Source organism: Aureobasidium namibiae (assembly GCF_000721765.1).
Source record: "Aureobasidium namibiae CBS 147.97 unplaced genomic scaffold scaffold_6, whole genome shotgun sequence".
Taxonomy (NCBI): domain Eukaryota; kingdom Fungi; phylum Ascomycota; class Dothideomycetes; order Dothideales; family Saccotheciaceae; genus Aureobasidium; species Aureobasidium namibiae.
Window position 1 is genome coordinate 289,363 of NW_013581203.1, and position 11,542 is coordinate 300,904.

Consider the following 11,542-nt stretch of genomic DNA (forward strand, 5'->3'; position numbering starts at 1 on the left):
AGTGAGGTCTGAATGAGGCCACGTCAAAATGACACTCCTTTGTTTGCATTCAAGGTAATACCAAGAACGACGAGAGGAAGGTGCAACCAGCGTGTCATGATAGCTTCACAAGCGTAATTCGCGCGTTCATTCGCAATTGATCATATCATATTCTTACTCCCTTCGACTTTACAAGTATCAACATATCTTATGATCATCGCTACCAGACTCGCAGCCTCATCGCTATTCATTATTCTTGACATCAACAAGTTTCGAGACAATCTTCCATAATGGACACTCCCCTGAGCACGCCTCCACGTACGCCCGATACCAAAACTACAATTCAAATTACCGACATTCGCTCTTCAACACACGATATCTCCCTGCTGGAAGAGCTCGAGGAAAGCCTCTCAGCAACCCCACCTAGATTTCCATCGTTACTTCTCTGGGACGAAAAGGGCTTGCAGCACTTTGAAGCCGTCACATACTCTCCCGAATACTACTTGACCAATTGCGAGATCGACCTTTTGAAACAACACAGCAATAAAATTGCCGAAGAGATCGCCCCCGGCTCCATCGTTTTGGAGCTGGGAAGTGGATGTCTCCGAAAAATCAAGATCCTGCTCGACGCCTTGGAGGCCCAACGCAAACCCGTATCCTACTATGCTCTCGATCTGAATCGCTCCGAACTTGAAAGAACACTCAACGACATCTCGCCGTCTTCGTTCCGATACGTGAAATGCCACGGTCTTCTCGGTACTTACGACGATGGGCAGCGGTGGTTACAACATAGACCCTTCGTCGGGCGTCCCAAATGCATACTTTCACTCGGCTCTACCATTGGCAGCTCGCCACCTCCTGAGGCTGCCGAGTTCCTCCGTGGCTTTGCCAAAGCCGTCAAGAGCTCGACGGAGAGAACGATGTTTGTTGTGGGTATCGATGGATGCCAAGACACCGACAAGGTATGGCTAGCATACAATGACTCAAAGGGCTGCAATTCTCGCTTCATCTCCAACCTCTTACTTCATGCCAACAAGGTATTGGGTTATGAAGCCTTTGATCCAAAAGACTGGAAAGTTGAAGGGGATTGGAACGCACAGTGCGGAAGCCACGATCAGTTCCTGATTCCTCAACGGGATCTAGTTGCTAGTGGCGTGGACTTGAAGAAGGGAGTGGGTCTGTACGTTGTCAGCAGCTACAAATTCGACGAGGAAGAGCAGGAAAAACTATGGGAGGATGCTGGTCTGGAGCTTAGAAGCTGCTGGAGTACTGAGCCCCACAAGTATACTCTCAACGTGCTGTCTGTGGATGGTAGACCATAGGAGGTTCGCCATCCTCTGCCATTCAGGACCACGAATGCTTTCGGAGCACTTTCCATGAACGTACCGTTGTGACTACGATCAATACACAGCATAGACTATTGAGTTATCACGATCGCTCAAATCAATCACTTACTGCTTATGCTTCGGCGACTATCTTCAAGTACTTGCGGAGTCCACTCCGTGATAGACACTCTCGTAGAGTACAAGTAGATCTTTTACATAGCTCTTTCACACTCGTAGGTAATCGAGCAGCGTCCATGAATCGAACCCTGTCCACATATATAGAACAAGGTCTGGTGTATCATTGCCAATGAGGATATGCCTCGATGAGAGCATCACCTCGAGATCCTGCTGACTAAGCAAAATTTTCCTTGGCTTTGTTCAGCTTTCCGTCACCTTGATGATTTCCATTCGCGCCCGAATTTTGACCAAAAACCCTCCAAACCTCTACCATCAATCTCTACATCTGATAACAAGCAATGCTCCGCGAAGTGCCAGGCGCAATCTCGCACCCAGCCATGTCTGCATCGCCCGAACCCATGACCACGACTTCAGAACTCCACGACGACATCTTTGGCTCAGCACCAAACTCACCTCTGCAATCGCCAACTCAAGACGAGAACGACATCAATATCCCGGCTGCTCAGCTCCACACATCAAATTCAGAACGCTCAGATATACCCCGTCTACGCAGCGTGCACGTAACTTCCGGCTACCGCGATGGCATTTCCGTATCAAAAGCCGAGCACGTCCAACACGGCTTTGACGAGGGCTTTTCCCTAGGTGCAGTCATTGGATTGAAATCTGGATGGTTGCTGGGTATTCTCGAGGGCTTGGTCAGAGCTATACAATCTGCTTCTACCATCTCAGAGCAAGCCAAGGAGGACGTGGTTGCAAATTTCATCACTGCGAGAATGGAATTGGGCTTGCAGAGTCTGTTTGGCAAAGAGTACTTTGGTGAAGACGGGATTTGGGTGTTTGAGGTGCAAGGGGAGGGAGAGGGGGAAGTGACGTTTAGGGATGTGGCTGATGCGCATCCGCTGGTGAAGAAGTGGGTGGATGAGGTTGAGGTGTTGAAGAAAAAGTTCGGAGTCGAGTTTCAGACGAGGGCGAGACCTGGGGGGGAGGATGAGGAATAAGCGACTTCTTGAAGGACTACTTTCTACTCAGTCATGTTCTGGACTCCGCCAACGATCTTCAGGACAATGAGTCTCACGGATGTGGATCAGTCCGACTCACTTCCACTTGGGCTGGCTCAACAAAACGCCGAACCTGACTGGTCGTCAACCGGCTACAGCTGATTCTGCAATCACTGTCATCAGACATTGCACGTACATGCAGGCGACCACGGATACTAACCTACATGGTCTCTCTCCCCATAAATCAAGCCGCCAAACAGAACTCGCTTCGACATTACAAGAGTCGAGACTCTGGCAAACAAATCGAAACGAAGTCAAACCATCGATTTGACCTTCGAGTTACAGATGCAAGTAACAGCTCTTTTCCTTGCTTTGTCACTGCTTCTTAAGATCGTTGAGTCTGTGGTCAATCGCTGGATCCAGCTACGCGTTCGGTCACTGATGAAGCAGATTTGCAAAGCACAGTCTGCCAATTGCTTCGACTCTCGTGTAGTCAGCATGGGAAGCTAGCGTAGATATGGCAGAGAAATCTATGGAGCCGTTAGAAGTCCCTGAAAAGTGGAAGAAAGGAGAGAACGTGACAGGAACGACTGTACACACATAAGCTATGGTCCAGACCTTGGAAGAAAGAGAAGAAGTATGCACAAGTCGAAAGACTGCTTTGTCGCCTGTCGTTGCCTGTATATCTCTACAGTATGCTCTACTTTTCTATCATATAACCCGTAGAAACACGCTAGCTAAGAAACTTTCCCACACATTGTCACCTCCCTCTCACCCCTCTGCTTCTTTGCAGTATATTTACTTCCTACTCAACTTATTATGCAACGTATGCTCCTTCATAAACAGTCCCACACAACCCGCCAACCCAGCAAGCACAACAACAACAACCCACACAGCCCTCAAACTCTCAATATAAGTATCCTTGACACCGTTCTCCCACCCGGGCGGCAGAAACGAAATATCACCCACATCATCTCTGATCCTGCCTATAACGCCCTCGGCATCAGGCAAGTGGCCAAAGCGAGCATGCAGGCCAGAGGAAAGTTTATTCTGGAAGACTGCAGAGGCAATGGTGATGCCGATGGTGCTGCCAGTAGAGCGGAAAGCGTACGAGGCGGATGTGATGACGGCTTGATGTTCATGGCCCACGGCAGAGAGGAGGGCGAGCAGTGTCACTGTCAGCATAGCGCCGTATGCAGTGCCCGAGATGAAGAGCCATACAAATGGCAACACCCCATTAACGCCTGCGTTAAAGGTTGTTGCAATCAACACAGCAGCAGCGATATAGACGGTCAATGCAAAAGTGCTCAGCCAGTAGTACTTTCCAGTTGCGCGCATAATGACGCCAGCACCGAGGGAACCGAATGCAGTACCAATGGATTGGGGAACCAAGCGTGTTCCGGCTGCTGTTGCGGAAAGTCCTTGGACGATTTGAAAGTAGATGGGTACGTAGTAGAAGAGTGCGTAGACGGCCATGGTCAAGAACCAGTTCGTCAGGCATGCGGAAGCCACAGTGCGATGAAGCAAAAGTCGGATAGGGATGACGGGTTCTTTGGCAACTCTGTCTTCAATGTAGACGAAAGCAGCCAGAGCAAGTCCAGAGAGAGGGAGACTGATGTAGACCAGAGGGTGATTCCATGGGACGATGTTGCCGCCGCTGTTGAGACCGAGTAGCAGTAAAACCAGAGCTGTGCACAGAGTAATGGCACCCAGAAAGTCGACGCGCTTGATGCGTTCGGTAGCATTTCCCTCCTTGACAGGGATATCCACAAAGAACCAGCCCAGCAAGCCAGCAATAACGATAAAAGGTACCTGCACGTAGAAAGCCCACCTCCAATCCAGTTTATCATTCATCAAACCTCCAAAAATACCTCCCAGACCCATGCCGGTGCCATATATTAGATTTGCAAATCCCTGCCACAACCCTCTTTTCCTGAGTGGAATCAAATCACTAGCAATAAAGGTGGAGATAGTGTTAAGGCAACCGCCTCCAGTGCCAGCGACCACTCTTCCAGCAATCATCATGGGTGCGTTGGTAGCCAGACCACAGATCAAAGTCCCAATGGCGAAAAAGGTGCTCGCAAACACAATTCCTGCTTTTCTGCCATAGATGTCTGACATTTTGCCCGAAAGAGGCTGGATGGCGGCGTTGGCGATTAGATAGCCTGTTGCGATCCAAGAAAGCAGAGTCGAAGAGTGGAAGTTCCGACTTATGGGGGATGCGAGGGTGGCTACGACTGTGGAATCTGCAGACGAGAGTCAGGACTTGTGAGATGGAGAGAGCTAGGAGGGGCAACATACCCATGGCAGCCCAGAAGGAACCGGTCCACAAACATAGCATGATGACTATGACTTTTGTGGACGTGGGCTCGTCGATAACTTGGGCATCGCCATCTTCCTCTTCTCCTTCGATTCGTCTGTCAATGGTGCCATGGTCGGGGTGTTCGGCGTCGAGCAATGGTCGTTGTTCATCATCGTCCAGTGGTGATGGTGGAAGCACCGTGATGCTTCCTCGTCCAGTCGTCGCCATGGTCCCTGTGCGATTTTGTAAATAAGTCGAGTACACGGATGAAAGTTGATGGGTAGAGTTTCGTGAAACGTGAAAGTGCCCCACGATTGGCCTATGACACATCGTCACGCACGCGACTCGAGAACCGCCGGCGATAGCGATAGCATATCGCCGACTCATCCGCCATAAATTCTCCCATTAGTTTTCTTGACTTAGAGGATACAGATCGCGTACAAGCAGAGGTACTACACATTCTGTAAGATATGTAATCTTGAGTAAACGCTTGAATCAATTCACTACGGAGGAGGCTATGTCTATGTATCTGTTGTGTTGCAATGAAGATGGCCGCGTGTCAGCCACACCTGCTGCCTATACCCACTGCGAGGACCTAACCAACACCCAGAGGCTGTGCCAACAGTGAGCTATCATGTACACTCGCCCATTGGTGAATAGCACATCAAAGAGGCCCATTGGCACCCGCTTCGTGTTCACAATCACGGTGATAATCCGAGGACAGGGTGATGCCCGTATCAACAGATATTGTCAAATACCATCCTCGTAACTTCATCCGACTACACACGTCTGCGGCCTCCATCAAACAGCGGGAGGCGCCCTTCTCTTGAACCCCAACACAGTCTTCAGCCGTCTCAACTTCGACAGCCTCTCCCTATCCAACTTTTCCGTCTCTGTCCTGCTAAGCTCTGGCATTGAAGGCAGTGTCTCCAGCGCCAGACTTTCCCTACCGTCTTCCGTGACACCTGCATCACTCTCCACCTCACCTGCAACAGTCCCTTGAATAGTTCCCCTCGATCTTCGTCTCTGCTCATCGATATACCTGTCCAACACATCCAGCAAAATCTCATAAGCACACTTTCCAGCATAATTTCCCGTTGCTGCTTGGGTGGTGGAATTGCGCCAGGGACAGTGCTCGCGGTGTAGTTGTATCAGATGCAAAGATCGATCTTGAGGCGAGTCTTCGTCATCATCGTCGGTGCTGAAGCGGTGGGGTTTGTAGTCGGGTTGATACATCCAGAGGCCGATGCGTTGGAAGCAGGCTGAGCAGGATAGGAGCTGGGTGCTGGATTCTGTGGAGCCTCGCCAGCCGCTGATGGCGATTTGAAGTGCTTTTTGCTTGGTTTCTTCTGACATTTCGGTGTCTTGGTCTGTATTTTCTTCTTCTGCGGTGTTGAGCAAGGCTGAAGGCAGGTTTGCGAGGATCTTGGTTGGAGATGGTGTGAGGTCGGCGGGTTGGAGAGTCAAGTTGGCGAGTGAGGGCGCTATTGACAGCAGAGACTGGTAGCGTGCGCGTAGCTCAGGTTGCCAGACCGTCGTCTTGACAATAGGCAACCGATATATGTCGTCCTTACACCCTGCTTTTCTCCATAGACAATCCTCCGAGTGAGCCTCCACGATAAGCTCCCGATACTTATCCACCAGGGCCTGTTCCAACTCTTGCTGATTCTCCTCCTCATCCCTATCCTCTTCATCTTCACCCTCCTCTTCTTGGACGCGCCTTCTCTTGACGATCGGCTCAACCTTGACCAAAAGCCTCTGCCCACACCCTCCCTTACAGCCCACCGTATTGGTATCCACGCACCACCACCCCCTCTTCGCCCACTCAACTTCACCAACAGCATCAGGTTTAGGATGCCACATGGTCACAGGCCCAAAACTGCGCAAGCGCTTGACAAACGCGTCGTGCGACCATGGCGCAAAATTGCTTTCGCCTCTGACCGGATTGATCGATGATTTTGTCGTTACTGTCTTGGTGCGCAGAGAGGTAGCTAGTGAGGCTGTGGAGTCGCTGGAGCGGATGCGCTTGGTGGCTGGTTCGCTGCCGATTGTGCCTTGCGAGATTGGTCTGGGAGGGGTGGCTGCTGCGGGCGCAGAGGGAGTTCCGAAGCGGCTGTCGAGGAGTTTGTGAAACTTGCGTTTCGTTGTCGCGAGGGCTTCGGGCATGGTGTGATTGTGTTTGGAGAAAGTGTGAAGAGCGGTCGAGTCTAGGTGTTGTTCCTGGGTTGCTCTCTTTGTTGACAAAAGTGCGACAATCACATGCAGCTTGCTCGGCTTCGGCTCCTCATGCTGTCAGCAACAAGCCCCGTCACTTGCTCTTTAGCAAACATATATCAGAACGCGTAACTTGATCATAATTCAAGATAGTTCTGTAGGTACTGCTAGCTACTTAGAGACAATCATAGCTCCTTCTCTGGCTCCTGATTGTGATAACCGTCCACGCTGGTAAAGAACCCTTTCTCCCATTTCTGGCTCAGCGCTGCATTGTACATTGCTTCCATGCGTGCTTTCTCGCTCTTAGTACTGCTTGGGGTCCTGCTCTGTCTGGAACTTGATATCCTCGCTCGTTTGCGTGGCGTCTCAGGCCTTATCGTTGACGAGCTGCGATTTGTAGGTGCTCTGCTCGCCTCCGACCGAGTACACTGCTCTGATTGTGCAAGAGCGATCACTGGTTTGATGGAATTTGGGGCTGGCGATACTGATCTATCCTTCGAAGGTGATGGCGTGCTTCTTTGAGATTCGTCCGCGTCTACGTTTTTTATGCCCAGTTCTGCGTGAAGCTCCTTGTCTGCCTGGAATATGTTGGCCGAGCAAAGATCTCCGAACAGCATCTCCATCGATATGTCTGAGGTATAAGTATACCTGTCGACAGTACAAGGGTATATATCTTTTGGTCTCAAGGCTTGTACAAGCTCACGAAGCTCCAGATAGGATGAATGGCGAGAGAATGGGAATGTCTAGCAATGTTAGCACAAGCCTAGTGACTCAAGGGGAGCACTCACAATCTGTCGTTGCTTTTTGACACGATTCTCTGCCTCCTGATTGGCCTTCCCAGTGATCAATCTTGTGAGTGCCGGTATCAGCTTGTCAATAGGCAAGTTATCCATGTCAAATTCATCATCCGGCTTGCCGTCTTGACTGGTGATCTCGACTTCCTCACGCAGAATCTCAAGATCGAGGTCGATAGATTCTTTGCCGCTCTTCATTAGTGCCATGAACCATTCTTTCATTGGTCCTTTGAGCTCGGGCTGGGCTTGAAGCGCTCTATTGCAGATGAGCAGCAGTTGCTGAACGCTGGCTTGGTCGTATAGTTCAAGAGAATGTGTCTGGTTCAAATCACCCTGACCTCCACCAGCTCCCATCTCGGCAATCTCATAGCCTTTGTGTCGAGCTATTATCGGTATGATCCATACCACGTTTGCTACATTCCGCTCGTCAGCATGGGTTCCTATGATAGCAAGAAGACTCACGATTTTGAAACACCTTACAGCGGGTACCCTTTTCGCAGCTGTGGATTCGCACGCCTTCCAAAGAGTTTGTCAGACATCCAGGATGCTCGTGGTTGCCGAGTCTGTAGCCCACCAAAGGCGCAGTCTGCGGTCCATAGCAAGTGGGTTCATCTCTTTGTGAAAAGTATAACCGCCAGCGATAATCATCGAGGTGTACTCGGGTCTTCAGAGCAGCTGCAAGTGCAATCCAAGCCTCCTCGTAACCAAAGGTCCACGTGTTCAGATAGAAGGTGGTGTCTGGAGGATATTGGGATGCTTTGTGGATCAGTTCGCTCAAGCCTTGGGCTTTTGAGGGCATCTCATACTCCAAAGCATCACTGTTCGTGAAGGTGGTGTCAAGGTATATGTTATCGAGTCGCTGCGTACCTTTGGTGTATGGTATAAGGACAGGATTTCGTATGAGATTGTTCACCCACCAGGACTCTGATCGAAGATCACCAGTATAGAGAATGGCTTGATTGTTGCCTTCTATAAGGAACATACATGATCCAAGGCAGTGATTTGCGTCGAAAAGAGTTACACGAATAGACTGTCCAGGGGCCAATTCGATTTCAGTCGGTGTCTCGAGAGGTATTGGTTTGATATGATTCTTGAGTCGACGATATGTCTGCTTTCTCGACTCTAGGATGCCTCTCGCAAAGTTCATGCGGTGAGGATACTTTTCCAAGCGAAGAAGTAGCTCGCGGGTTTGTGCGGTGCAATATACGAACGTCGACTTGAACGACTCGAGTCCTTTCAAGTGGTCACTGTGGACATGGCTGAGGAAACAGGCGAGCGGAGGCGGTTCATCCGGGTAATTTGTGAAATTATCGATGCGGATGTAGGGAAATTCCCTCACTATACCGTCAAAGGTCGACATCTGGATATGCAGTTCATCTACCCAATACTTGCATGTGGAGGATCACCGATGTGGTGGAACAGAGCTCGCGCGGAGTAGACGCGTTTCAACGTGGCATGTGAAAGTTCGATGACGTTTTGGCAAATTCGACAGCGCTTCGAAGACTCGTTCGTACGGCAGCGAACTGCACATTGCGTGCCTCAGAGCATTGGACGACCCATTGCAGACTGCTGTCAAAACCACAAGGCAGGAGAAGACAAGCTGAGTGGTTCCTTGTACATGCACGATGGAAATAAACAGGAAATGCAATGGCGGTAGACAGAGAGCTACCCCGCGGTGTACGTCACGCTCTAGCTCAGCTTGGCAGAAGCTTGGTTGAGGTCGTGAGCTCGTTGTGAGCTTGTGGTGACGATCGATTGTTGCTGGACAGCCGATCCGTGCCGCTCCCACTTCTTTCGTGTTTATATCACGCAGATCCCCCCTGTGCTCGTTCTTCCTGTTCTCCTCATTCTTTTTCTCTACCAAGACCGTATCATACACAATGGTTCATCTAGGACAAGTCACGAACGATTCCGAGGTCCAGAAGGACAAGGACGCTTCCAATGGCATTGACATGTCCAAGCTGGGTCCCGAGGGTAGCCAGCCCGATGACTTTGAGACCAGCATCTATGGTAGTCGGTTCGCAGCAGAGGACCTGCCTAGACACGAAATGCCCGACAAGGAGATGCCCGCAGCCACCGCCTACAGAATGATCAAGGACGACCTGACCCTGGACGGCAACCCTACACTCAAGTACATTCTCGCTATACCACTTAACGATGCACTCGCTAACATTCCCACAGCCTTGCCTCGTTCGTCACCACTTACATGGAGCCTGAGGTCGAGAAGCTCATGATGGATGCCTTTGCCAAAAACTTCATCGACTACGAAGAGGTATCGCAAAGACAACCATGTCCTTGACAATGAAGCATCTGCTAACAATTTTCCAGTACCCTGTACGTAGGCTAGAGATACAGCTGTAGCAAGTCAGTCATGAATGTCTGGTTGCTAGCGATGAGGAGGTGTCCGGGACGCCATTTCATCGATGTCAGCTTGGCCTGCAGATCGACTTGTTGCACAAGTACCCAACTTATTCTTCTACAGAACTATGCTAACTTTGGGTTAGGTAACCGCTGACATTCAAAATCGTTGTGTTAACATGATCGCCCGCCTGTTCAACATTCCTACCCACGACGATGAAACCAATGCCATGGGCACTTCGACTGTCGGTTCCTCCGAGGCCATCATGCTCGCCACATTGGCAATGAAGAAGACTTGGGTCAACAAGAGAAAGGCAGAGGGCAAGGACTACTCTCGTCCCAACATCATCATGAACTCGGCTGTCCAGGTCTGCTGGGAGAAGGCCGCTCGTTACTTCGATGTCGAGGAGAAGTATGTCTATTGCACGAAGGACCGCTACGTTATCGACCCTAAGGAGGCTGTTGACCTCATTGACGAGAACACCATCGGTATCTGCTCCATTCTCGGTACCACTTACACTGGCGAGTACGAGGATACCAAGGCCATCAACGACCTTCTGGTCGAGCGCAACCTTGACATTCCCATCCATGGTCAGTTGTCCTAGCCCTTGTATCTTTACTTTCGCTAACATACCACAGTCGATGCCGCATCCGGAGGCTTTGTTGCGCCTTTCGTCAACCCCGACCTTGTTTGGGACTTCCGTCTCGAAAAGGTTGTCTCCATCAACGTCTCTGGTCACAAGTACGGTCTTGTCTACCCTGGTGTTGGTTGGTGCATCTGGCGTGACCCCAAGTACCTGCCTACCGAGCTCATCTTCAACATCAACTACCTTGGTGCTGATCAGGCTTCTCTCACTCTCAACTTCTCTCGTGGTGCTTCCCAAGTCCTGGGCCAGTACTACCAGCTGATTCGTTTGGGCAAGCACGGTTACCGCGCCATCATGTTCAACTTGACCAAAACTGCAGACTATCTGGCTGCCTCTGTCCAGAAGATGGGCTTCCAGCTCATGTCTCAAACTCGTGGCAATGGTCTTCCTCTGGTTGCTTTCCGTCTCAACCCCGATGACGGCCACAAGTTTGACGAGTTCGCTATCGCACATCAGCTCAGACAGCGTGGCTGGGTCGTGCCTGCATACACCATGGCTCCCCACTCCGAAGGCTTGAAGATGATGCGTGTCGTCGTTCGTGAGGACTTCTCGAGATCGCGCTGCGACGCATTGATCAGTGATATCAAATTGGCCATGGAGACCCTGGGTAAGATGGATGAGCAAAAAATTCAGGAGCACAAGGAACAGATCAAGAAGCACGGCACTGCCACTGGTCGTCATAAGAAGATGAACCAACACTTCACTGATGAGAAGCACTCGCTGCAAGGCAAGACTGGCAAGACTCATGCTGTCTGCTAGAGTGTAGCACCCACTCTAAACACGACAG

The 11,542-nt window shown here is 50.6% G+C and overlaps 6 protein-coding genes across 6 annotated transcripts; 3 read left to right on the plus strand and 3 right to left on the minus strand.

Annotated features, from left to right (window-relative positions):
• Positions 1-269: 269 nt before the first annotated feature.
• On the plus strand, positions 270-1,301 carry M436DRAFT_43885 (uncharacterized protein; the record flags this gene model as incomplete). The annotated part of the gene is made up of 1 exon (XM_013573022.1): positions 270-1,301. One exon carries the CDS (start codon positions 270-272, stop codon positions 1,299-1,301), a length of 1,032 nt encoding a protein of 343 aa, XP_013428476.1.
• Positions 1,302-1,864: 563 nt separating this feature from the next.
• On the plus strand, positions 1,865-2,371 carry M436DRAFT_10791 (uncharacterized protein; the record flags this gene model as incomplete). The annotated part of the gene is made up of 1 exon (XM_013572890.1): positions 1,865-2,371. A coding segment is annotated over one exon (507 nt), but the record flags the coding sequence as incomplete, so codon positions are not given.
• An 867-nt stretch (positions 2,372-3,238) lies between these two features.
• On the minus strand, positions 3,239-4,970 carry M436DRAFT_43961 (putative major facilitator superfamily transporter; the record flags this gene model as incomplete). Its single annotated transcript, XM_013573044.1, has 2 exons — positions 3,239-4,686; positions 4,742-4,970. The coding sequence occupies 2 exons, from the start codon at positions 4,968-4,970 to the stop codon at positions 3,239-3,241; spliced, it is 1,677 nt and encodes a 558-aa protein (XP_013428498.1).
• Positions 4,971-5,543: 573 nt separating this feature from the next.
• On the minus strand, positions 5,544-6,908 carry M436DRAFT_44069 (zf-C3HC-domain-containing protein; the record flags this gene model as incomplete). The annotated part of the gene is made up of 1 exon (XM_013573062.1): positions 5,544-6,908. The coding sequence occupies one exon, from the start codon at positions 6,906-6,908 to the stop codon at positions 5,544-5,546; it is 1,365 nt and encodes a 454-aa protein (XP_013428516.1).
• A 233-nt stretch (positions 6,909-7,141) lies between these two features.
• M436DRAFT_71720 (uncharacterized protein) lies at positions 7,142-9,110 on the minus strand (the record flags this gene model as incomplete). The annotated part of the gene is made up of 3 exons (XM_013573241.1): positions 7,142-7,699; positions 7,745-8,163; positions 8,213-9,110. 3 exons carry the CDS (start codon positions 9,108-9,110, stop codon positions 7,142-7,144), a joined length of 1,875 nt encoding a protein of 624 aa, XP_013428695.1.
• A 520-nt stretch (positions 9,111-9,630) lies between these two features.
• M436DRAFT_71721 (glutamate decarboxylase) lies at positions 9,631-11,514 on the plus strand (the record flags this gene model as incomplete). The annotated part of the gene is made up of 5 exons (XM_013573242.1): positions 9,631-9,881; positions 9,932-10,022; positions 10,079-10,084; positions 10,255-10,699; positions 10,748-11,514. 5 exons carry the CDS (start codon positions 9,631-9,633, stop codon positions 11,512-11,514), a joined length of 1,560 nt encoding a protein of 519 aa, XP_013428696.1.
• Between the last annotated feature and the right edge of the window lie 28 nt (positions 11,515-11,542).